General features: G+C 42.7%; 2 protein-coding genes across 2 annotated transcripts; both read left to right on the forward strand.

Moving 5' to 3' along the window:
• The first annotated feature begins 3,464 nt into the window (after nucleotides 1-3,464).
• LOC143277086 (zinc finger Y-chromosomal protein 1-like) lies at nucleotides 3,465-6,885 on the forward strand. Its single transcript, XM_076581824.1, has 2 exons — nucleotides 3,465-3,504; nucleotides 4,973-6,885. Exons 1-2 carry the CDS (start codon nucleotides 3,465-3,467, stop codon nucleotides 5,728-5,730), a joined length of 798 nt encoding a protein of 265 aa, XP_076437939.1. The 3' UTR covers nucleotides 5,731-6,885.
• A 17,579-nt stretch (nucleotides 6,886-24,464) lies between these two features.
• Nucleotides 24,465-27,496, forward strand: LOC143277228 (uncharacterized). The gene is made up of 2 exons (XM_076582016.1): nucleotides 24,465-24,732; nucleotides 25,640-27,496. The coding sequence occupies exons 1-2, from the start codon at nucleotides 24,649-24,651 to the stop codon at nucleotides 26,891-26,893; spliced, it is 1,338 nt and encodes a 445-aa protein (XP_076438131.1). The 5' UTR covers nucleotides 24,465-24,648; the 3' UTR covers nucleotides 26,894-27,496.
• The last annotated feature ends 477 nt before the right edge of the window (nucleotides 27,497-27,973 follow it).

A 27,973-nucleotide genomic window follows, 5' to 3' on the forward strand; every position in this document is an offset into this window, starting at 1 on the left:
GATATATCATGTTCTTGTTTTATTACATAAATTTTCTGGCTTAATATTTATTTGTCCCGGTATGCTTTATGAATTCTCCAGTCATTGTACTACTGTAGAAATGACCAAACATCTGTGGAGTTAAAACTGTGCAAGGTACATTGACATACTGTTTCTTGACATAAAAAAAATCAAACATACACTGATATAAAGGAAAACAAAATCCACATGCGTCTGCCTATAGTTTGCTCACCAAAATGTCATGCAGAGGCATACACATGTTCACACACACACACACACACACACACACACGCACACGCGCGCACACACACACACACACACACACACACACACACACACACTCACACATGCGTACGTGAACACACACACACACACACACAGAGAAAAAGAAAACAAACACATCAATCTGTCAAATATTCCAGATAATAATCTGTCATATATATGCAAATATTATGTATGCAAATATGTATATGCAAATAAATGCATATGAACCCATATTTGCAAATATTTATATGCAAATACATGCATATGAACCCATATTTGCAAATATGTATATGCATATACATGCATATCAACTCATATTTGTATATGTATGATATGTATGATTGTCAGTCATGCCCAACTTTGACCACCAGAACAGCAGAGGAGGCATCTGCTGTCCTGACTACTTGGGCTAGAATTTGATATAAATATTAGTGGAGAGTGTCCAGCCAAAGTTACATCCCCACTCTCGATCAAGAGTGTTTTAGGACAGTTGGTGCTGGGATGGTTCCCAAAGGACAACTAGCCCACAAGGCTGCAGCACTAAGAGCCAGTGCAAGAACTCATTAATGTTCACATGCAAATGCATGCTCACACACGCACACACACACATGCACACACGCACATGCACGCACACACACATTTAAAGAAATGAACTTAGCTACAGGTGTGTGATACATGCATGCTTTCAGACATTGTGAAAAAATGGCATCCCCTGACCAGCAAGCGATGTCAGAGGTGAAGATAGAGATTGATGTGGCTGAAGAACCACTGTGGATGACACAGGATCAGTGTTCAGGTCAGTTGCACATTCATCTTTCTGATTTTAATTTAAGAAGACATTTCCTATCCTGGCCCAGTAGTATGGAACAAACTGCCCATCTCACTCAGCCACGTGGATTCCTCAATACTGCTCAGCTGTAAAAAGTATCAAAACACAATTCTCCCATTCTGCCTTCCATCTTTGTGACAAATTTGCTTGTCATGAATGTGTGTGGGGGATGTGCATTGGTTTGCATGTCTGTGTTTGCATACACTTGATTGTGTATGGTGTACCTGATGCAACATGTATTGTCAACACCACAAACTCCCAGGTGTGAGCATCAATCTTCATTATAATGATTTAAAGTCCATGTCACTTGAGAGTGTGCCACAATTTGCAGGGTGAGGTCCCACTAAGAATCAGCCCAGTTTGAATCCTTGTTCTTCAACCAGTACAAACTGACAGCTATATAGAGCTAGTTATAATAATAGTAATTAGTAAATAGTGCTGTACAAATTGTACAAATCCAGTCTTTAACCACCAGCTTTTTTAGATAAGCTTGTTTGTGTATGTATTTTATTGGGGGGTTTTTTCTTCTTTTTTTTTTGGTTTTGTTTTTGCCTTTGTTTTCTTTTGGTGGTTTTTTTTTGCAATCACAGTCAGGTAGATTATGACCATTGTGGCTGACTGATCAACTGAATGTTAAGCAGTATTGCTAAACCCTTTGAATCCCAAACTTTGTGATAATTTTTTTTAGAGGATGATGATTCTTTTATGTCTGTTAACAGGTCTGGGCCAAATACTTACATTGTGAACGTAGCTGTGATAGTTTACTTCTTATTCTAATTTTTACATTGATCACCTTAGTGTTTGATGATGATAGATGATGGTGATCAGTTCAGGAAGAGAGATGTTGTTAATGACATTTGACTGATAAGTGTTGCAGGTAGCACATGTGAAACATCTGAAAATAATGTGAGCACAGCCTGTGAGACAGGCACTTGGAATCCATCAGCTGCTGTGTTGGAATCTGAACCAGACAGACACACAGACAGTGGTCCAGGTATCAAAACTGAACCAGTTGATCACTATGTGACAAGTGATATGTATCACCAGTTCCAGTCTGTAGACAAAGGGGAAAGGGAAGTAAACATCAAGTATGGGTCTCATACTTCAATGACTTCTGAATACTCTCAAGCAAACTTTTGTCATGATCGTTCAGAGGTGAATTTTGATATCCAGAGTGAATGCTGTAACACAGCAAACACCATCACTAATGTCATCAAGACTGAACCATTCACAGTAAACATCAGCACTGATGTCATCAAGACTGAAGCAGTCACATCAAACACCATCACTGATGTCATCAAGACTGAACCATTCACAGTAAACACCATCAGTGATGTCATCAAGACTGAACCAGTCACAGAAAACACCATCACTGATGTCATTAAGACTGAACCAGTCACATCAAACACCATCACTGATGTCATCAAGACTGAACCATTCACAGTAAACACCATCAGTGATGTCATCAAGACTGAACCAGTCACAGAAAACACCATCACTGATGTCATCAAGACTGAACCAGTCACAGAAAACACCATCACTGATGTCATCAAGACTGAACCAGTCACATCAAACACTAGCACCGACGTGCAGACTGAAGCAGTGACAGACATGATGGCAGTGACGTGTCATGCAGTCAGATCTGAATCCACCTCCAGCAGAAATGAAGACAACAGACCAGCAGGTGATAACCAGGTGTGTAAAACCTTTACTTGTGATTTCTTCAACAAGAGATGCTGTAAAAGAACTTAACATCCTTTGCTTCCTGTAACCATTACAAGTTCTCTGGGCTGTGGCTGTGTCATTGCTCAGATATCTGCCTGTTATTATATTTCTTTTCATTAAAGTTATACTTTAACCTATTGCACACAGCTGTTGTAATTTATAAAGCTGACAGGGATGACGAGCTTTTTTTTCTGACAATTTTCTGATGAACAGGGAACATGCCATTATTACCTGACAAACTTTTACTAAGATTGATACAAAGAATATGTTATTCTGTGACCATTTTTGACTCGTGTATTTAAACAAAGAGGGTCCATGTAATAACCCAGTTTTGGCTGTCTTTGTGTCAGTATGTATATATGTGAGTGAATGTGTCTGTGTGTGGTTGCCATGGGGGGTTATCAGTACTTACATATTATTGATCCAAATTCTATTTCGCTCATCATCAGAAAAGAATGTTTGTCAAACTGAAAGTTGCATGCTGAAAGCGGAACAGTTCAATCTTAAGTGACCAACATCTGTTGGCATTTCATTGTTTTTTCATTATAATTTAGATCTATGAAATTTTCAAACCTTTCCTGTCTTCATTGCATCTTTACCTTTTAAACGGATCATAACCAAATTGTGAAATGTATTTCTGGGCCTAATGTACACCATAATCACTCTGGAGAAATCCAGAACCTTTGGTAAATTATTATCGGCAGATCTGACACATTGTTGGTAAATTATTATCGGCAGATCTGACACATTGTTGGTAAATTATTATCGGCAGATCTGACACATTGTCACATCCCGCACAGTACAGACTGCCAGTCCATCACAACCTCTCTGTCTGATCATAGATGCCATTTAAAAAAGGCTACTCATTCTCAGAGCCCCTGGGAATAAATGCTTATATTTAAAAGCTATGAATATTTCTTTCCAAATAATAATGGAATTTCCTTCCGTTTGTGTACTGGAAAAGTATTACCCCGTCTCGCCAGCTCCGTTCTTCCTCTGATACTTGACTTCTCAGGATACCTCACGTCAGAAGTAAGACCTATGGACACAGATCATTTTCTTTTCAATCGCCAAAGACGTGGAACAAGCTCCCTGATAACCTCCGTCATTCTGATTCCCTCGCATCTTTTAAATCTCGTCTCAAAACTCACCTTTTCCCTCAGCAATAAGTTCAGTTGTGGCAGGCCCACAACTACATGCATATATATGAATGTGTATTGTGTGTGCGTGTGTTTATGTAAGTTTGTGCCTGCCTATGTGTGTGTATGTGTTAGGGTAGCTGTTAGATACACATGTATGTTAAAATGTATGTATACAGTGTGTGTGTGTGTGCGTGCGTGCGTGCGTGCGTGCGTGCGTGTGTGTGTGTGTGTGTGTGTGTGTGTGGTCACATTTTGGTGTGTGTATGTAACATAGATATAATGTTTTATGTTATCAAAAGCGTTTTTGTAAAGCACCTAGAGCAGATTTCTGGATAGTGTGCTATATAAGTATCCATTATTATTATTATTATTATTATTATTATAAGCATATGTGTAGTGTGAGTACAGACTGAATGACACATTCTGGACCACAAGTCAAGACTTTTTGCTCATTTATATGGTAATTTGTGTTTGTCTTACTGTTGGCAGTAATTTTCATTATTTTCATTTCAGAAACAAGTAAAAGTTGAGTCTTCAGTCACCAACAAGACAACACCTCAGCTGTCAGCATCTGAAGCAAACAGAACTCCTCTACACAAGTCTGCCAACACTTCTGGGTCACTGCTGTCTCAGAACAGAAGTCACGTGTCTCAGCGTTGTCCTCCTTCCTTTGTGCTGTTCAGGAATTCAAAACTAGATATGGTGCATGTTCATAGTGAGAAACTGCATGCTGTGTTACCTGTGTCCCCCACACCTGGTGTTTGTGATGCTGGTAACTATAGCAACATGGACGTGGGAAAGGTCACTGACAGGAAAGTTGTGCAGAGAACAAACAACAAAGCTGGTGATAACACTGACAAGGAGAGTGAGGAGAAAGAGAGCAGGCAGCATGTGTGTGAGGTATGCAGTAAGGCTTTTACTCGGGCTAGTCACTTGAAGGCACACAGGAGAATCCACTCAGGTGAAAAACTTTACATATGTCCACACTGTGCCGCTGGTTTTAATCGTTCAGGTCACTTACAGAGACACATCAGGTCAGTCCATGCAGGTGACAGACCTTATATCTGTGATGTCTGTGGGGCGGAGTTCTCTGAATTTGGTGATTTGAAAAAACACAAGATAATCCACACAGGTGAGAAACCACATGTCTACAGGAACATGGACATGGGAAAGGTCACTGGCCTTGATGACAAGAAAGTTGTGCAGAGAACAAACAACGAAGCTGATGATAACACTGACAATGAGAGTGAGGAGAAAAAGAGCAGGCAGCATGTGTGTGATGTGTGCAGTAAGCCTTTTACTTGGGCTAGTGACTTGAAGAGACACAGGAGAATCCACACATTGGAAAAACCTAACAAGTGTCCACACTGTGACGCTGATTTTAATCAGTCAAGTGACTTACAGACACACATCAGGTCAGTCCATGCAGGTGAGAGACCCTGTATCTGTCATTTCTGTGGGGCAGCGTTCTTTCAGACTGGTGTCTTGAAAAACCACAAGAGGATCCACACAGGAGAGAAACCTTATACCTGTGATGTCTGTGGGGCAGCGTTCTCTCATTATGGTAGCTTAAAAATGCACAAGAGAACCCACACAGGAGAGAAACCTCACGTGTGCACAGTCTGTGGAAAAGGTTTTACTCAGTCCTGTAATCTAAAGCGACATCAGCTGACCCACACAGGAGAGAAACCTCACACCTGTCCTCACTGTCCTGCAGCTTTCACCCAGTCACGTGATTTAAAGAGACACATCCAGAAATTACACCAGTAAAAATGTACACAGTACACTGGCAACCTGAAGAGACACAAGTTGATTCATACCAGTCATAAACAGTTGGTGTGTAACGTGTACAGTAAGGCTTTTACTCTGGCTCATCACTTGAAGAGACACAGGAGAAGCCACACAGGGGAAAAACCTTACATGTGTCCACACTGTGCCATCAGGTCAGTCCATGCATGTGCGAAACCCAATGTCTGTGGGACTGCATTCTCTGAGACCAGTGACCTAAAAAGACACAAGAGAACCCACACAAGTGAGAAAACCAATATTTACAGCAAATGGATGAGGGAAAGTTTGCTGACCTAGATGTCAGGAAACTTATGCAGAGAAATAACAATGAAGCATGTGTGTGATGTGTGCTGTAAGGCTTTTTACTCAGGCAGGTCATTTAAGACACACAAGTTGTTTCATACAGTTTGTGTGTGATGTGTGCAATAAGGCTTTTACTGGGACAGATCATTTAAAACGACAAGTTGATCCATACCGGTCATGAACAGTTAGTGTGTGACATGTGCAGTGAGACTTTAACTGAGACTGGTGACTTGAAGACACACAAGTTGATTCATACAGTTTGTGTGTGTCATGATCAATAAGGCTTTTACACAGGCTGATACCCCAAAGACCTGAATTTCCTGAAAGTGGCAGAATGGTTAAGACGTTTATCTGTCAGTACAGTGTCTGTGAAGGTCAGGGTTTGAATCCCTGTCTCACCCTTTCTCCCAAGTTTGACTGGAAAATCAAACTCAACGTCTAGTCTTTCAGATGAGGGGATGAACCAAGGTCCTGTATGCAGCACACACTTGGCACACTGAAAAAGAACCCATGACAACAAATGTTGTCCTCTGGCAAAATTGTGTAGAAGAAATCCACTCTGATAGGTAAACAAACATGCACTCAAGGCCTGACTAACGTGTTGGGTTATGCTGCTGGTCTAGCATTTGCCAAGTAGATGTGGTATGGCATATGTATGTAATTAACTGACCACAGTGACACATTGAAAAACTGACACTAAAGTCAGAATATCAAATGTTAAAATGTCATAACCAAGTTCATGTCATTTATTCTGTCTCCAACAACATAACTCATTGAATGGTGAATAAGAATGGGGTCTATTTTAAATATAATGATTTTAATCCTAATTCTGATTTGTCCATGATTGACATTGTCTTGTTAACAACAACAGCAACAAAAAAGAGAAAAAAAGGCACTGTAGATTTCACACACACACACACACACACACACACACACACACACACACACACACACACACACAACACACACACACACACACACACACACACACACACACACACACACACACAAGAAAAAAAGGCACACCAATTTGTAACCAAGATGGGTGTGTATTTGTGACTTTGTGATTTTTCATTCTTAACTGTCTTCAAATTTTTATTTTTTTTTATTTTTCTGTGTGTATATTTACAGTGAGTATCTGTGTCTCTGTGTCTGCGCGCACATGAGTGTGTGTGTGTGTGTATGTGTGTGTGTGTGTGTGTGTGTGTGTGTACATGCATCAGATTATGTGTATGTGTGTTTGGTATTATGATAACGTGGATTATGTTTGTTATGTTTGGATGTTTGCTATGTGGGTGAGGTGACTGTACATTGTATACAAGGGAGTGGGGGTAGATTTGTTATAAAATTCTCACTTGTGATTATGATTTTTATGTAATTTTTTTCTTCTTCTTATATTTTAGTCATGTGATTTGCCTTGAGTATTGTTGTATTTGAATGAAAATGCAGTACAAATAAAACATTCTTATTGTTTCTATTAATTGATGTTGCTGTGACAATGATTAACAATTCTAAATCTTTTATCTAATCTAATAGGTGCATACTTTTCCCCCTCCAAACATATCACTCAAATAGCCAGTGTAATTGATTGTGAGTACAATATTCATATCAAATGTGTTCTGTTTCGTATTGGATGAAATATATAATATTTTTATGTACCTCCATGGGGTTTCCTGGAATAAACATGTCTTCACATGTCTTGTCTTGTCACTGATAATAGAATGACTAGCATGTCTGTCTGCCTGTCTACCTGTCTGTCTGTCTGCCTCTGGATATACATACATACATACATATATATATATGTATATATGTGTGACGGGGTGGTGAGGTGGTGTTTGTGAAGGTGAAGACAGGTAGAAGGTGTTAGTAGAAGAGAGCTGCAGCCAGGCAAGGTAGACTCGGGATGAGGCAGTGCGCTGGTTTTCTTCTTTTATTCTTTCATTCTTCCAGACCAGGAGAGTTCTCTATATGTCTGGCACTCGCTCACTCCTTATATTCTGTTCCGCCGAATCGCAAAGCCAGCGCCGCGAAGCGACTCACGAAACCGGCCTCCCGCGAGCCTTGAGGGGCCAAGCTTGTGTTTCTTTGACCAAATTTAGCGGCTTCTGACTTTCGGCTCGGGGAACTAACATAGACATATTATATATCACACAAAACTACAAGAGACGAGCATTTTCTTAAGCTAAACCATTTTCTACAAAACAATGTAGTAAAATACTGTAAACAAAAAGAGTCACTGAATGAACGAGCTTTTAACGAGTTCATGTATCATTTTTGTACATTACAACAATTAATACGTCGCGATATGTAATATAATTGCAACAATTAAATAACTGAACAACCTGAATTTCCAACTATATAAAAATCATCTATAGAATCTGCTTCTAGAGTAAAAAAAAAAAAAATTATGTAAAAATTCAAGAGAAAACTCAACGGGAGCTCCCGTGTCGACAATGAAATACTTCGTTTAAACCAACAACAACACAGCTATACATGTATGATATGAATCAGATTGATAACAGAAATGCGAACATGAGCAAGACACGCTATAAAAATGTCTAGGTATTGTAAAAACGTATTTTGCTCAAATCGGCACTGACGAATTCCAATGGCTTGAAGAGGTTGCGCATGCGCGAGGAGAGGTTGCGCATGCGCGAGGATGGACGTGGTTTTTCTCTGTGGTGTGAAAAATTTTCAACTAAAACTCGTTTCTCAAAGAATAATGTGATCAAACTAGTGAAGTTTTGTGCCGAAATGATGGTGTAGTAAACCAGTGTACTAGTCTAAGTCAAGTTAGACCACTAAATTCTAAAACTCTTCTAAAAATTATACTTAAACATTGTGATTGACTCGATGACTTTCAGTGAGTTGAATGTGAACACTGTGCTTTGTTTACTTCCGGACATGATCGACAGACCAAGGTATGTTTTCATCAAATATAACATTACTTGTGACGGTAGTGGCTGCCCTACTTTATAAAACTGTTGTTGGTGATAACCAGAAACCTATTGCCCCAGACCAGGTGGACTCTATTAATTTCAGAGAGAAGACTGTGTTCCGTGCACTAGGCACGGGGTACTGCGTGTTTGTGGATTGGATTAAGTTCCTAACAACTCGTACTGCACGACCCCGAGCTGCCCGGAGTGATGTTACAAGACAGAGACTTGTTCTTCTGTATTTAGTAGGCCTCCTACTCGCAAACTCCTACTCGCCAGAACCAAATCCTGGACCTAGCTCCAATGACCCAACCTCACAAAATGACTCATTGAATATAGACCCAGACTCCCGCTACCCATGTGGTGCCTGTGACCGCAGTGTAACATGGGACCAACGAGGGGTTGCATGCGAGTCTTGTGGGCTATGGTTCCATGCAGAATGCCAACATATCGGCAGTGGATCCTACGACCTCCTTGGCAGAAGCGATGTCACCTGGCATTGCGTTGTTTGCGCCAATGCCAACTACAGCACCATTGCCTTTGATCTGCACGGTGTAGGTGCCACCCATCTCAGTCAAGTCAGCGAAATTGACTTATCCAACAGCTCAAACATAAACAGCCCCTTCAATCCACTCCATACTTCCACGCCTTCTAGAGCAAGCAAGCAAGATAAACACAGCAGACGACCTCTCCGCTTCCTGAATGTAAACTGCTACTCTATTGTCGGCAAGGTAGCCGAGTTCAGCAACCTGGTCCAAGCCATAAGACCAGACATCATTGTCGGTACAGAATCATGGCTGACCCAGTACCACAAAAACGCTGAAATCTTCCCCAGGGGCTTCGCCATCTATCGCAGAGACAGACCACCAGGTGAATGGGGTAAGGAGAGTGGGGGAGGTGTCTTTATCCTCGTCTCAGAAGACCTGACCTCACACGAGATGCCTGAACTCTCTGCAGGTTACGAAAACCTCTGGGTGAAGATCAAAATGAAAGGACGGCGCACACTGTTAGTCTGCTGTTTCTACCACCCCCACACAGAGTATGCTGAGAGCATGAACGCATTTGTGAAGTCTGCCCGACTTGCTTCCAACTCATACAGGAACGCCATCATTGTTGCCGGTGGCGATTTCAATCTACCAGGCTGGCACTGGCCCACCAAGACACTAAAAAAGGGATGCACCAAACCAGAAATTCATCGACAGTTCATGGACGCCATCAATGATGTAGGCTGGGAGCAGATGGTAATGGAACCAACAAAAGAGAGCAACACCCTGGACTTGTTCCTCACAAACCACCCCAACCTTGTCCCAAGAACCGAAACGCTCCCTGGTATTGCTGACCATGACACAGTGTACATGGAACTGCAGATCCATCCCCCAAAGAAACGCCAACCCCAGCGACTCATTCCCATCTACACTGAGGAATGCAAGGAGCCACTAAGGGAGGCGGTGCAGAAGGTGAATGATTACATCATGAGCACCTTCGACGAGAAGAGCAATGTTGAGGAAGTGTGGACTGAAATGCGCACTGGCCTGAGTCAAGCCCTCTCAGATCACGTCCCCCATAAGCAAACAAGATCCAAGCCAAGTCTCCCCTGGGTTGACTATGAGACCAAGAAACTCATACGCAGACGAGACAGAGTCCATAGACGCATGAAGAAAAACGGAGATGAGGCCCTCAAACAGGAATTTAAGGCACTCAAGCGCCTTATCCAGAAACGTCTACGTCGCGCCTACTGGAGACACGTAGAAGGCCTGATCTCTGACGAAGGAGAAAACCAGACCACCTCCAAGAAGAAGTTCTGGAGCTTCATCAAAGCAAGAAGAACAGAAGGAGTGGGCGTCTCCCCACTTAAAGAAGCCGGGAAACTCATCTCTGACCCCAAAGAGCGAGCCCAGATCTTAAATATCCAGTTCCACTCAGTATTCAGCCCCAAACACACCATTACAGCTGAAGAATTCGAACAGCAGTGCCCCCCTGGACCAAACCCTCTAGACTATCCATCATGTGCTGATATAAACATCACAGAAGATGGAGTTAGAAAACTCCTGCTCAACCTCAACCCCAATAAAGCCTGTGGCCCAGACGGCATTACCCCCAGACTTTTGAAGACCGTTGCAGAGGAGATCACTCCAGCCTTCACCCTGCTCTACCGCATTTCATACTCCTCCGGCACCCTGCCACAGGACTGGAAACAGGCCAACATCACACCTGTCTTTAAAAAGGGAGAAAAATACAAAGCTGCAAACTACCGCCCCATCTCCCTCACCTGCATAGCCTGCAAGCTGATGGAACATATTATCACCAGCCACATCATGTCCCATCTTGAGAACAATGAGATTCTCTGTCCAGAGCAGCACGGCTTCCGACGCGGACGGTCATGTGAAACGCAACTCTTAGGGTATGTGGAAGAAGCGACTAGAGAGATAGAGAAGGGAAACCAGGAGGACACTATCATCCTCGACTTCTCAAAGGCGTTCGACAAAGTTAGCCATACCCTACTTGTTCACAAACTATGTCGTTACGGCATCAGAGGACGCACCAATGCCTGGATCAAGGACTTTCTCAAGGACAGACAGCAGGCTGTGGTAGTGGAAGGAACAAGATCCGACCTTCTACCCGTGGAATCTGGCGTCCCTCAAGGCTCGGTTCTAGGGCCGAGTCTTTTTCTTCTATACATAAATGACCTTCCTGATGGCATCAAGTCGAAGATCCGCCTATTTGCCGATGACACCCTGTGCAGCAAGACCATCATAAAGAAAAATGACGAGCAAGTGCTGCAAGAAGATCTACACTCCCTTACCACCTGGGAGGAGAAGTGGTCCATGGAGTTTCATCCACAGAAGTGCTCAACGCTGAGAGTTTCCCGGAAAAGGGACAAGACCGCCCCTGCGTATGAGCTACATGGCCAAAAGATTGAAAACGTCAGCACCACAAAGTACCTGGGCGTCAACATTCAGGAAAATATGCAGTGGGAATCCCACATTGACTCCATCACCAAGAAAGCCAGCAAGACCCTAGGCTTCGTCCGGCGCAACCTCAAGATCAGCAACAAGAAGACAAAGGAAACTGCGTACAAAGCCCTTGTTCGCCCACTTCTTGAGTATGCAGCCACCGTCTGGGATCCCTACACTGCAAACGAGGTTGAGGCCCTCGAGAAGATCCAACGGAGAGCAGCAAGATGGGTCTCAAATCGCCACCGCCAAACATCATGCGTGGACTCCATCCTCAATTCACTCAATTGGCCTCCCCTACAACAGCGCCGCAAGAAAGCCCGCTTGGAGATGTTCTACAAATTCCACCATGGTATCATCTCCATCAACTCCAAGTACCTGCCCAAGCCATCTAAGAGCAGGCTGAGCTGTAGAACAAACAACAGCCTGAGCTACGACATTCCCTCCTGCACAACACTGTACAGGCAGATGGCATTCTTCCCAAGGACCATACCAGAATGGAACAAGCTGCCTCAGGAAGTTGTGACAGCCGAGTCACTGGACTGCTTCAAGTCCAGACTGGCCCCTCATCTCTAAAAGTGAATCCCCCCCCACCCCCCCCCATTCCCCCCCTCCTCCTAACCACCCATACACCCCAAATCACCCCCCGCACCCCTCCCCTCCCCCCGCTCACAGCTGATGCAGAGGCTTGGCATCATGTCAGTGCACGCTGAACGTACACTGGCTGGCCAGGTCGCAAAAAGAAAGGAAGAAGAAAAGAGAAAAAAGAAAGAGAGCTTTTTTTTTTTTTTTTTTTTTCCAATCCTCACAACAGCGCAATCCTCAGCAACCTCCCAAACTACAACAGAACCATCAATAAAATGATGTTGGTTGTACAAAGGAAGAAGAAGAAGAAGAGATAGTTTTGTGGGGCCGAACATTTCGTACAGACATTTCGTACTATCGCATGCCTATAACTTAGGTGTACACGGAAAGCAGTACACGAGAGGAAAGCTTAATCATTTACATTTTAATGCACAATCTAAATTCCACGGCAACTATATTGATTTATAGAAAACGAAGGTATTTTGTATGTTTCAACTGAGTGGATTTCGAAGATCGCGCCAAAACTCATTCACATATGTAGCCGGGTTGGCTACGATCTTCGTTGGGCCAGCTTAGCAGACGATTTTTGTGACTCGCCGAAGGTTACTAGGAAGTTGTAAATCGGTCACAAGTTATCTCCCTTTACAGGGAACCGTATGATGATTTTCATCAATTTGTTAAATTATAAACACTTCCTTATAGATGAGATTATAGTTTTATGTTATGGGACTTCAGAACGATCATACTTCTCAACTGTAATGATATCATTTGGCCAGAAAGCCTATAACTTTTTAAAACTAATATTTATGTGAATGAGTTTTGGCGCGATCTTCGAAATCCACTCAGTTGAAGCATACAAAATACCTTCGTTTTCTATAAATCGATATAGTTGCCGTGGAATTTAGATTGTGCATTAAAATGTAAATGATTAAGCTTCTTCTCGTGTACTGCTTTCCGTGTACACCTAAGTTATAGGCATGCGATGGTACGAAATGTCTGACGGCATTTCGGCGCCACAAAACTATCTCTTCTTCAAGCCATTGGAATTCGTCAGTGCCGATTTGAGCAAAATACGTTTTTACAATACCTAGACATTTTTATAGCGTGTCTTGCAGATGTTTGCATTTCTGTTATCAATCTGATTAGTATCGTGCATGTATAATTGTGTTGTAGTTGGTTTAAACGAAGTATTTCATTGTCGATCACAAGTGCCAAAAGCACCGCCAAGCGGTGCCGACACGGGAGCTGTCCGCTGAGTTTTCTCTTGAATTTTTACATAAAAAATCTTTACTCTAGAAGCAGATTCTATAGATGATTTTTATATAGTTGGAAATTCAGGATGTTCAGTTACTTAATTGTTGCAATTATATTACATATCGCGACGTATTAATTGTTGTAATGTACAAAAATGATACATGAACTCGTTAAAAGCTCGTTCATTCAGTGACTCTTTTTGTTTACAGTTTTTAACTACATTATTTTTGTAGAAAATGGTTTAGCTTAAGAAAATGCTCGTCTCTTGTAGTTTTGTGTGATATATAATATGTCTATGTTAGTTCCCCGAGCCGAAAGTCAGAAGCCGCTAAATTTGGTCAAACAAACACAAGCTTGGCCCCTCAAGGCTCGCGGAGGGCCGGTTTCGTGAGTCGCTTCGCGGCGCTGGCTTTGCGGTTCGGCGGAACAGAATATAAGGAGTGAGCGAGTGCCAGACATAGAGAGAACTCTCCTGGTCTGGAAGAATGAAAGAATAAAAGAAGAAAACCAGCGCACTGCCTTCCCGAGTCTACCTTGCCTGGCTGCGGCTCTCTTCTGCAAACACCTTCTACCTGTCTTCACCTTCTCCAACACCACCTTACCACCCCGTCACAACTGGCGCTTGCGAGCAGGATTAGGAGAAGACAGAGAGAAGAGAGTGCAGCAGGTACTTCAAGTCCACGCAGACTGAGTAACGTCGCCCATCAACATGGCCCAATCCGACTTCCTGCCCAAACTCCCGACATTCTCTGGTGAGGAAACCGGCAGGGAAGTTGATGACTTCATCTGGGAGGCCCGTATGATCCTCCATCTGCAGCCCCTGGATGACGCGACAGCCTCTCTCTGGCTGATCTCAGCCCTTGCAGGCAGAGCTCGCCAGCAGATTGTCAGGCTGCCGGCGACAGAAGTGGACACGCCAGCCAAAATCCTAACACTACTCGAGGAGAACTGGGGAGAGCAGCGTGACACCACAGACCTTGCCACTGCCTTCTTCACTAGGCAGCAGCAGTCCAAGGAGACGATTACAGTGTACGCGTCCCATCTTCGGTACCTCTGGACCAAGGTCAACAAGGCTGAAGATGGGATGATGCAGGTGCCAGCGACCATTCTCCGCGACGCCTTCGCCAGAGGTCTTCAGCCAGCTGCACTCAGGCGCGATGTCAGGCGCTTCATCAGAGACCACCCTGACACCACCTTCGAGGCGGCGAAGAAGGAGGCCCAGCGATGGCTGAGGGAGGACAGCGACGCTGACGACAGTCACAACGCTACTGTTGCCTGCCTACAGGCCCAGCTGGCTACATTGACGGCTGAAGTCAACAGTTTGCGACAACAGCAGCAGCAGTTCCCCATGCCAGCACACCGCCCACATCCTCCAGGACCAGCACATCATCCTCGCCGCTGTGCTGCTGACCGGGCCCCAGACCCTCCACACTGTGTCTGGTGTCAGCGGTCTGGCCACACTGAAGACCAGTGCCGGCACAAGCAGCGCTATATGAAGAATGCCAGGCGACAGAAAGCTGACCACCAGACTCCAATGGCAGTCAACAACCAGTGTGTTGTCATCAAACACACTGAGCAATCTGGGTCCATGCCAGCTGCTCCAGCTCCAAACCAGCGACGCAGGAGACGCCGACGCAGACGGAAGCGCCACAGCACCACACCTGATCCTGTGATCCCACAGGTGTCACCTTCACCTTTACTCAGCCTCACACAGCTGAGAGGCAGCCAACGACCACCACCTGCTGTCACGCCGACTGACCCATCCCAACGGTCCTGCCATGTCAACAAAGTGTCAGACTCTGACACTGACACTGACACTGACAGTGGGGTGTGGCTGTTCAGTCCCATGCCAGGGCCCAGGACATCAGCCCAGCAGGCAGCACCAGAGCCGCCTCCACTACCACCAGCTCCCACCCCTAGGCGATCTCTACACCTGACGACGAAGCCAGTAACATGGTACACATCTGGTGTTCCTTACGTTGGTCAGTGACTTTGCTTAGTTGCTGTCTCACTTGAAATTTGAGGAGACAAGATAGGTTAATGATGGACAATGTGTGGGACTGATTGTTCTCTTGTTTTTGTTTTTTTGTCACTGAGCAGTTGAAATTTTTCAAAGATTGACTTTTTTCCCAAGCAAAGCTGTTGAATGCTCACTTGTTTTTGGTTGATAATTGTATCAAATTGTATTGATGAAACTGTTCGCTGAACTGCAAATATGTTTTTGGGTGCTAATGAGTTGGTCAAAAAGAAGAGAGAGACAGAGAAAAAAATGACTCAAAGGAAACGTTTGTTAAAAAATGACAACTCCTTTCTAGTCTTCGTTGGGCCCGCGCTTCAGGTACTTCATCTTGAGGAATTTTGTTTCAGGTTCTCTCTAGTCAATACGGATGTGAAGCTGATGAAAAGGAATTATATGTTTATACAACTATTTTCCCACAGTCAGTGTATAACATGCCGATATACATTTCAGACAATTAACATTGTTGGGGCTTATTTTGTTATATTGGGAACACTGTTAATACAACAGCTCCCCTTATAACCTGTACTGGTTTTGGCTTTGGGGGTTTGCATTTTAAATAACGCCCCTCAAGAGCATTTGACTAGAGTCTACCCACTGGATTGCCGTGTGCATTTTAAACACATACTGAACTTTAAGGGCTACATTTAAAATGATGCCCCTTTAAGAATTCAGTGTGGGCAAACCGTTTTGCCCTGACGTGGGTTATACATTTTGTGAAAATCTGACTCTGAGGGTTCACGCTCAAGATAACGTTCCTCGAGGGTTACTGATTATTGTTTGAGATTTTAATGGATTTTGCATTTTTCCGATTTTTGGAACTCAGTGTCTTGGGATTTGCACTTAAGATAATGTTTTGTGTGTTCGTTGGTTTGAATGGATGTATTAGTGCATGATTTAGGCCCCCTTTTATGTAGTCATGAAAAGTGCCAGCGAGGACGCTGGTTGTAACTGAGTAGGGGGGGATGTAGCCGGGTTGGCTACGATCTTCGTTGGGCCAGCTTAGCAGACGATTTTTGTGACTCGCCGAAGGTTACCAAGGAAGTTGTAAATCGGTCACAAGTTATCTCCCTTTACAGGGAACCGTATGATGATTTTCATCAATTTGTTAAATTATAAACACTTCCTTATAGATGAGATTATAGTTTTGTGTTATGGAACTTCAGAACGATCATACTTCTCAACTGTAATGATATCATTTGGCCAGAAAGCCTATAACTTTTTAAAACTAATATTTATGTGAATGAGTTTTGGCGCGATCTTCGAAATCCACTCAGTTGAAACATACAAAATACCTTCGTTTTCTATAAATCGATATAGTTACCGTGGAATTTAGAATGTGCATTAAAATGTAAATGATTAAGCCTTCTTCTCGTGTACTGCTTTCCGTGTACACCTAAGTTATAGGCATGCGATGGTACGAAATGTCTGACGGCATTTCGGCGCCACAAAACTATCTCTTCTTCAAGCCATTGGAATTCGTCAGTGCCGATTTGAGCAAAATACGTTTTTACAATACCTACACATTTTTATGTCGTGTCTTGCAGATGTTTGCATTTCTGTTATCAATCTGATTAGTATCGTGCATGTATAATTGTGTTGTAGTTGGTTTAAACGAAGTATTTCATCGTCGATCACAAGTGCCAAAAGCACCGCCAAGCGGTGCCGACACGGGAGCTATCCGCTGAGTTTTCTCTTGAATTTTTACATAAAAAAATCTTTACTCTAGAAGCAGATTTTATAGATGATTTTTATATAGTTGGAAATTCAGGATGTTCAGTTACTTAATTGTTACAATTATATTACATATCGCGACGTATTAATTGTTGTAATGTACAAAAATGATACATGAACTCGTTAAAAGCTCGTTCATTCAGTGACTCTTTTTATTTACAGTTTTTAACTACATTATTTTTGTAGAAAATGGTTTAGCTTAAGAAAATGCTCGTCTCTTGTAGTTTTGTGTGATATATAATATGTCTATGTTAGTTCCCCGAGCCGAAAGTCAGAAGCCGCTAAATTTGGTCAAACAAACACAAGCTTGGCCCCTCAAGGCTCGCGGAGGGCCGGTTTCGTGAGTCGCTTCGCGGCGCTGGCTTTGCGGTTCGGCGGAACAGAATATAAGGAGTGAGCGAGTGCCAGACATAGAGAGAACTCTCCTGGTCTGGAAGAATGAAAGAATAAAAGAAGAAAACCAGCGCACTGCCTTCCCGAGTCTACCTTGCCTGGCTGCGGCTCTCTTCTGCAAACACCTTCTACCTGTCTTCACCTTCTCCAACACCACCTTACCACCCCGTCACACATAAATATTAGTTTAAAAGAGTTATAGGCTTTCTGGCCAAATGATACCATTACAGTTGAGAAGTATGATGTTTCTGAAGTCCCATAACATAAAACTATAATCTCATCTATAAGGAAGTGTTTATAATTTAACAAATTGATGAAAATCATCATTCGGTTCCCTGTAAAGGGAGATAACTTGTGACCGATTTACAAACTTCCTTTGTAATCTTCGGAGAGTCACAAAAGTCGTCTGCTACGCTGGCCCAACGAAGTTTCAGTTTCACTGAAAGATCGAAGATCGTAGCCAACCTGGCTACACACACACACACACACACACACACACACACACATATATATATATATATATATATTAGTGTCTGAGTGTGGATAGAGGGAAGGGGAGACAGCTTCTTTCAATCAGTGTTTTCACAGTCTGAGTGCATCATCTCCCTATTTACTGAGTGTACAAGATTCATATATTTGTTTCAGATGTAAAAACATCAAATTCATGCACGCATGCTTCCATGTGCCACACATACACATCCACACTCACGTACAATATGTACAAACAGACACACACACACACACACACACACACACACACACACACACACACACATGTATCAGACTCGCATCCATACACGCACATGTATCACACACACACATAGTGACATACACACAAGTTCACACACAGGCATATAATACTACACACATTCACACTCGCTCATACACACACATACACATAACACACATACTAACATCCTATCCCAGGATGATTTCTATTTCTTAATTTTTAAACGGGTATGATATATACATATATGATATATATACAGTGCAGGGAAAGATGCACAGAAGTCGAAAAATAAAAAAAAAGATGATAGAAAATAGGCCACCGGCACACACCAACAGAAGTGTGCTAATACACACACACAGATACACGTGTGCACACAGATGCGCGCATCCACACACACACACACACACACACACACACACACACACACACAAATGCACAATGTATATGTGAAATTTTCCAGTCTCACATTGAGGTAACTGTACCCAGACCCCACGCTACACATTAAAGCACACAAATCCCAACACACACACATACACATACATTCTTAAACACACACATACACACACACGCAAATGCACATGCACACATACACACACACACACACACACACACACACACACATTCTACATGCGTCAATTCACATACACATGCGCGCATGTGCACGCACGCACACACACACGCATGCACACACGCATGCATGCACGCGCGCACACACACACACACACACGTTTCTATATATCTCAACTCCCATAATTCAGATATGCACACAACACACACACACTCAAACACAGAGGGAGAGAGAGGTACAAAAGACATGTACCCACACACACACATACATTTGGGAAGGCCCAGAGAAACTCTGTTCTATTTTGAAGAAATATGCCCAAATGATACCAGTATCTGTGTTCTTCATTTTCCAATGAAAAAAATGTATTGTCTAAAGGCACGCATTTACATAAATGGAACCTGAAACATAATCGAAATCTTTTATATTTCTGCATCCCATAGGATAGTCATCTTCAAACAATGTGATGTTGTCAAGTAACGACACTGACAAAAAAAAGTCAATGAAAGACGTTTATTCACACTGGAAAAAAAATCATTTTAAGAAAATGAGGAAGGTGCAATGTTGATGCATGTGCATGCGCGTGTTTACGTGCGCGTGCACATACACACACACACACACACACACACACACACACACACGAGACACATTATTTTTCGCGTGTTAGTGTCACTGTTTGTCATCAAAACCCAATTGATGTTGGCACTTTCGCCATAATCGGTCTGTTTCGGTTAAAAGACAGCCATGGAATGTTTTTGTGCAGTGGCATTTGTGCCATTAGAGTTGTCTTACCTTACATAACTGGCGCGGAGAGGCTTTGCAATTTTTTTTATTATGTTCTAATAGAATTCCGTGGAATGTAAGTTATTCGAGATTTTATCATTCTGTTTGCTTTGTTGTCGGCAATATTCCTCCTGCAGTCACACAGGGGAGGGGAAGATATGTGCATGTCTTCGTTGTTATGCATGGTGGTGTTGTTATTTTATTCCATACAAAGCTTACAGTGCAGCTTTTGTTTTTCGCATGGAGCTCGGCCTCTTGCGCTGGGCAATACCTCTGAAACAGTAGTAGTGACTGACATTTCCCTGATTTTAAATCATTAATTTTTGTTCCTGCTTACACGTGCCTGTGTGCGTACACGTAGTTGCTACTTATCGTCTATAGTCTTTCTTTGTTTTCGTGATTAAAAGTCGATAACAACGGTATTTTGTTGTGTGTGTGTGTTTTGTTTGTTGTTGTTTTGTGTGTGTGTGTTATCAGTTTAAACAAACCAAGAGCTGGATAGCATTGAAATCAACGAAGACTGTGTTCGAAAGCTCCTAGCTACCCTGCACACCGGAAAATCCCCTGGTCCAGATGGAATCAGCCCTCTGATTTTAGCAAGAGCCGCAGACATCCTAGTGAGTCCACTTGCCCACATCTTCAGACTATCGCTGGAGACGGGAGACATACCAGATGAGTGGCGTCAGGCCAAAGTTACCCCCATTTTCAAGAAAGGCAGTCGATCAGAAGCCAGCAATACCGCCCCGTAAGCTTGACCTCAATCATCTGCAAATGCATGGAAAAGATTGTCAGGCAAAGAGTGATAGACCATCTCCAGGAAAACAACCTCATCAGCAAACACCAGCATGGCTATGTCTCGGGAAGATCATGCACCACGCAGTTGCTAGAGGTACTGGACGAATGGATAAGCATCCTGGATGATGGAGGGAGTGTGGATGCAGTATACATGGACTTCCAGAAAGCTTTCGACACTGTCCCTCATCGCAGGCTTCTTCTGAAGGCAACTGCCCATGGTATTACAGGCAAGGTTCTGGGGTGGATAGACGCTTTCCTGAGGAACAGGCGCCAACGAGTAGTCGTCAACGGCTCATACTCCAGGGAGGCAAACGTCTCAAGTGGCATTCCTCAGGGGAGCGTGCTTGGTCCCCTCCTCTTCGTCATCTTCATCAACGACCTACCACAAGGCATCAGTTCATCCGTAAAAATGTTTGCGGATGACACAAAAGTGTACACAAGAAGTGACGAGGAGGGTGCCACAGAGCTCCTGCAAGATGACCTGGGCAAACTGGAAGACTGGTCACAAAAATGGCTGCTGAAGTTCCACCCACAAAAATGCAGTGTACTCAAGCTGGGTAACAGAAAGTCAGAGGCGAAGTACCACATGACAAGAAAGAGCGGGGATGGAAAGGATTGCACTGTTGTATTGACAGAAAGCGAAACAGAAAAAGATCTTGGGGTCGTGATTGACAACAAGCTCAAATTTAAGCAGCATATCGCTCAGTGCACATCCAAAGCAAACCGAACATTAGGAGTGATACGGAGATCCTTCGACCACCTGACAGAGGAGACATTTGTCATGCTTTTCAAAAGCATGGTGCGACCAATCCTGGAGTATGGACATGCAGTCTGGCAGCCTTACCAGAAAACCCTCAGCGCCGAACTGGAAGACGTTCAGAGAAGGGCAACACGATTGCTGGTGTCAATGAAGGACAAACCGTACCCAGAAAGACTGAGGGCCCTTCATCTACCATCACTGGAACACAGGCGTCTCAGAGGGGACATGATTGAGGTCTACAAATACCTGCACGCCTTCTACAATGTAGACAATCCCAAATTCGAGCTTGCCGACAATAGCAGAAGAGACCTCTGAGGCAACCCCTTCAAGCTGACGAAATCCAGATTTCGCCTGGATATCAGAGGCAACTTCTTCTCAAACAGGGTAGTTGCCGGATGGAACAGCTTGCCAGACAGTGTTGTCACCGCCCCTTCCCTGAACTCCTTCAAGACAAGGCTAGACAAATATTGGGAGAACCATTCAGCTAGGTTCTCCCCTTCCTGTCTAGAGTAATGGACTCACAAACCAGTGACCAAACCACAAATGCGTAAAGTCGTAGGAACAACGAACAGGCAAATAAGCCTCAATCGTTGATCAAGTCAAGTCAAGTCAAGATGATACGAGGTGACGAATATTTATTCTCTTGTCAGTTCATTGTGCTAGATTAATTATATAGTTTGAATAATAGCTATTGGTATTAATTACCACTTGAAATTTTTGGCACAGTGACGATGATGAGATCCAAAGAAGACGATGGCAATGATGAGTTGTTGATCTGCAGATTTGTCACTATTTTCTGCATTTTGTGTGTGTGTGTTTTTAGTAGCTATCATGCAAATACTATACATATGTTCAGCTTATAATAAAGCATAGTCTTCCCCATTGGTATGCATTCGCTGTTTTCGGATACATTAATATATTTCTTTTTTCTTATATTTTTTCAGCAACACATCAGCACCAGACTTCTTGCTTGACCTGTGCCCTCCCTCAGCCTTGTCTGGCGACACAGTTCGTCATGTCGTTCAGGTGTACAACCTGTGACTTGACGCTCAAGTCAAGCCGGCAGTATGAGCGACACATGACAGGCAGATCACATGCCAAGAAACTGAAGGAGATAGCTTCCAGTGGACAAGGTCTGTGTGGTTTGAAGTGGTAACATTGATAACAGTTTAACACCATTAAAAAGATAAGATAGAATAAACTCCATTTTCTCATGTCATCATGATATGCTCCTCAGGAGCAGGTGTACATGAATGGTTCTGTGCATGGTTGGAGATCAGAAATGGTATTGAGTGTTAAAATGTGCCTGGAATTTTTTTTTTCAGTGTCTGTGAACATAAGCAAGCCTTTATAATAATTATGAACAGTGTGTTCCAATCTCATTTCACCACTTCAGAAAGGTTTGCAGAAACACATGCACAGAAAGGTTCGCAGAAACACATGCACGCATACATTAAAGCATGGATACACACACTCAAACACTAACACACACACACATGCACACACACCCACACACACACACACACACACACACACACACACACACACACACATGCACACACACACACACACACACAGACACACACAGAACCAGAACCTCATTACACATGTGTATAATGATGTTTTGAAATTCAGAATAATATTTACAAACCATATCGGGTTTATCAGTTGTGAAAAACAAAGCTAAAAAAAAGATGATAAACAACAGTGTCATATTTCTAACACTAGTAACAGCAATGAGCACAGTAGCCAAGTGATTCAAGAACTGGAACTCATTTCCATCCCATTGCCTGTGGTATGTTTTCAGTCTCTGAGTTGACATTCACAAATGCGGTCCTGCTTGTGCCTTGATTGCCTTTATGGAAATAAGCTTACAAAAGATTAGATATGCTCATTAAAGATCCTGTAACTGATATCAACACTTTAGTGACTGAGGACAGAAGTTGTCAATATCAAGCCACTGACATTCAGTGATTGAGGACAGAAGCTGTCAATATCAAGCCACTGACATTCAGTGATTGAGGACAGAAGTTGTCAATATCAATCCACTGATATTCAGTGATTGAGGACAGAAGTTGTCGTTGACAAATCACTTTCAATCAGTGATTGAGGACAGAAGTTGTTGTCATTAACAAGCCTCTTATGTGTTCTGTCTGTTGCAGATTATGCATGTGACAGGTCTGTGACTGATGTGAGCACAGCCACCACACCCTGTGAGACAGACACTCAGAATCCATCGGCTGCTGTCATGAAGTCTGAAACAGACAGACACACAGACAGTGGTCCAGGTATTAAAGTTGAACCAGTTGATCAGGATGCAACAAGTGGTGTGTTTCACCAGTTGCAGTCTGTAGTCAAAAGAGAAGGGGATGTGAACATCAAATGTGAATCCTGTACATGTGTTCATTTGTCTTCTTCACCAGTGACTCCATGGAATGTGAGGTGTCATTTTCAGTGTGAGAAATCAAAAGTTAAGTTTCATTTTCAGACTGAATCCATCAGCACAAACATAAACCATGATGTTGTAAAGACTGAAGCAGTCACAGGAAACATCAGCAGTGATGTCATCAAGACTGAAGCAGTCACAGCAAACATCAGCAGTGATGTCATCAAGACTGAAGCAGTCACAGCAAACATCAGCAGTGATGTCATCAAGACTGAACCAGTCACAGCAAACACCAGCAGTGATGTCATCAAGACTGAAGCAGTCACAGCAAACATCAGCAGTGATGTCATCAAGACTGAACCAGTCATAGCAAACACCAGCACTGTCATCAAGACTGAAGCAGTCACAGCCAACATCAGCAGTGATGTCATCAAGACTGAAGCAGTCATAGCAAACACCAGCAGTGATGTCATCAAGACTGAACCAGTCATAGCAAACACCAGTACTGATGTCATCAAGACTGAACCAGTCACAGCAAACACCAGCACTGATGTCATCAAGACTGAACCAGTCACAGCAAACATCAGCAGTGATGTCATCAAGACTGAAGCAGTCACAGCAAACACCAGCAGTGATGTCATCAAGACTGAAGGAGTCACAACAAACACCAGCAGTGATGTGCAGACTGAAATAGTGACAGACATTATGATGACGGTGACTCCTGATGCAGTCAGATCGGAACCCACCTTCGGGAAGGATGAAGACAACAGACCAGCAGGTGATAAACAGGTGGGTAAAACTTCTGGTATGGGGTACCGTACTTCATATTTCCTACAAGATATGTAATAAACACTTCTCCTTTACTTCCGTTATATTTTTATCTCTTTCGCTGTGGTTTTATGTTTCTTTTCCTTCTAAGTTATACTTCAGCCAAGTGCACACAGCTGTTGTAATTTTGAAAGTTTATGTAAAAAGGAGTAGTTTTTCTGACAATTTCTGGTGATCTAAGAACTTGCCATTGTTACTTGTAAATATGTACCATGACTGTCATTCTGTGACCATTTTTGACTGGTGTTGGTCTAAACAAAGTGAATCTTAGCCAGCGGGACAAAGGGGAGGTTACCTACTTCCGGGGGGTTATCGGCCGTAGTTTCGTTTTCTCCGCATAGGCGGATAGTAGTTTGCACAGGACAGGAATGTCAGACCCCTGCCGGAGTCTGCACTAGTTGGGTCACGGTAAGTATGTTATTTAAACGTAATTTTAGATAGAAAATTTCCTTTTTGGTGTGTGTGTGTGTGTGTGTGTATGTGCATGCATATGTATGTGTGTGTGTGTTGTTGGCCTTTGCTTGATAACTACTGTTAGTGATATATGCAAATAAAACTCAGTGGTGTGATAGGTATGAGTGAGACCTTTCCAGTCATAACCTGTACTGTGTACAATGATGTGTTAAGGTGCTCAGTAAGAAGTCAAAGGTCAAGGTCACTTTCAAGACAGTATGCTTTACAGTGTCCTTTTTATATTCCAATGCTGTAATTCACGTGTTCAAAACAGTGGGTATTATATATGTGTGAGTCTTGAAGGCCTTGCCTCTCGTTGTTGTTTTTTTGTGTGTGTTGACCATGCAGCACATTGTGTATTGGTTGTGTTTGTGTTATTGATAACAGTGGTTATCAAACTGATTTTTCATTTCAGAAACAAGTGAAACTTCAGTCTTCAGTCATTAGTAAAACAACACCTCAGCTGTCAGTGTCTGGAGCGAAGAGAACTCCTCTACACAAGTCTGCCAACACTTCTGGGTCACTGCTGTCCCAGAACAGAAGCCACGTGTGTCAGCGATGTTCTGCTGCCTTTGTGACATTCAACAGTCTAAAGATACATCTGATGCATGTTCATGGTGAGAAACTGCATGCTGTGTCACCTGTGCCCTCCACACCTGGTGGTTGTGATGCTGGTAACCATAGCAACATGAATGTGGAAAAGGTTGCTGACCTTGACAAGAGAAACATTGTGCAGAGAAAAAACAACAAAGCTGATGATAACACTGACAAGGAAAGTGAGGAGAAAAAGAGCAGGCGCCATGTGTGTGACGTGTGCAGTAAGGCTTTTACTCAGGCTGGTCACTTGAAAACACACAAGTTGGTTCATACTGGTCATAAACAGTTTGTGTGTGACGTGTGCAGTAAGGCTTTTACTCATGCTGGTACCTTGAAGAGACACAAGTTGATTCATACTGGTCATAAACAGTTTGTGTGTGACGTGTGCAGTAAGGCTTTTACTGAGGCTGGTACCTTGAAGAGACACAAGTTGATTCATACTGGTCATAAACAGTTTGTGTGTGATGTGTGCAGTAAGGCTTTTACTCAGGCTTGTAACTTGAAGACACACAAGTTGATTCATACCGGTCCTAAACAGTTTGTGTGTGACGTGTGCAAAAAGGCTTTTACTCAGGCTGGTACCTTGAAGAGACACAAGTTGATTCATACTGGTCATAAACAGTTTGTGTGTGACGTGTGCAGTAAGGCTTTTACTGAGGCTGGTACCTTGAAGAGACACAAGTTCATTCATACTGGTCATAAACAGTTTGTGTGTGACATGTGCAGTAAGGCTTTTACCCAGGCTGGTCACTTGAAAACACACAAGTTGGTTCATACTGGTCATAAACTGTTTGTGTGTGATGTGTGCAATAAGGCTTTTACTCATGCTGGTACCTTGAAGAGACACAAGTTGATTCATACTGGTCATAAACAGTTTGTGTGTGACGTGTGCAGTAAGGCTTTTACTCAGGCTGGTACCTTGAAGAAACACAAGTTGATTCATACTGGTCATAAAGAGTTTGTGTGTGACGTGTGCAGTAAGGCTTTTACTGAGGCTGGTACCTTGAAGAGACACAAGTTGATTCATACTGGTCATAAACAGTTTGTGTGTGACGTGTGCAGTAAGGCTTAACACCTGTCCACACTGTGTGCACACATGTATCTTTCTCTCCATCTTTTGATGAGAACCAATGCTGAACTGATGGGTTAACTCCATGCACTTGTGTAAATAATGTGATATAAATTGTGATGCACTGTGGTTGGATTAGAAAAATTTGATTCCAATGGCAGTGGCAGGATGACAGTGGCAACTAACAAAGTTTATTCAACTGTAGTTTGGAAAATGAATATGGATGAAAATTATATCAGTGTTTCATAAAGGAGTTGGGGATTGAGGAGTGGGGACTGGGGGGTATGGCAATGATTCAGTGGTAACATTGTGTCTGTGACTATGTATTGTAAAAATGCTCATACGTTTTATGCCATTGGAATGCCTTCTTTCTCTCAGTCACTGTCACTTTCTCTATGTCTCTTTTTCTCTGTGTGTGCGTCTGAGTGTGTCAGTCTGTCTCTATCTCTCTGTATCTCTCTCAGTATGTCTCTCATTCTCTCTCACTCTCATTTTCTTTATGTATGTAAGCACCAACACTAAGACTTACTGAAATGCCATGGGTTATCATTTTCATATGCATGTGTGTTGGTATGCATGTACTTATTTCCAGTATGGATACGTACAAATCGGTGTATGGATTGATGTATTCATATTTGTTCTGTTTTGTTAATTGAAAAATAATATATAAAAGAAAATCAAAAATCATTTTTGAACATTGTTGTTTATAGATGAATATGTGTGTGTGTGTTTGCGAGTACATGTGTGTGTGTGTGTGTGTGTGTGTTTATCTTCAGTTTAGGTTTATTCACTATAAGTGTTTTTAGATGGGTGGGTGTATGTGTGGTGTGTGTGTAATATTAATTCCGAGCATGTTTTTCCTCAGTGATTTCTTGCCATGTTAGTATTACCTAAACAAGTAATGGCATTGCCATATGCCATAATTTGTGTGTGTGTGTATGTGTAACATTCATTCTGAGCATACTTTCCATCAGTGTTTTCTTGCCGCACACAGTTATCCACACAAGTCACAGTATTGCCATATACATTGTTATAGATCTGAACAAGTCAAATTCTTATATGCTTTGTTATCATATCAACACA

This window comes from Babylonia areolata, chromosome 33 (genome assembly GCF_041734735.1).
Source record: "Babylonia areolata isolate BAREFJ2019XMU chromosome 33, ASM4173473v1, whole genome shotgun sequence".
In the NCBI taxonomy this organism is placed as follows: domain Eukaryota; kingdom Metazoa; phylum Mollusca; class Gastropoda; order Neogastropoda; family Buccinidae; genus Babylonia; species Babylonia areolata.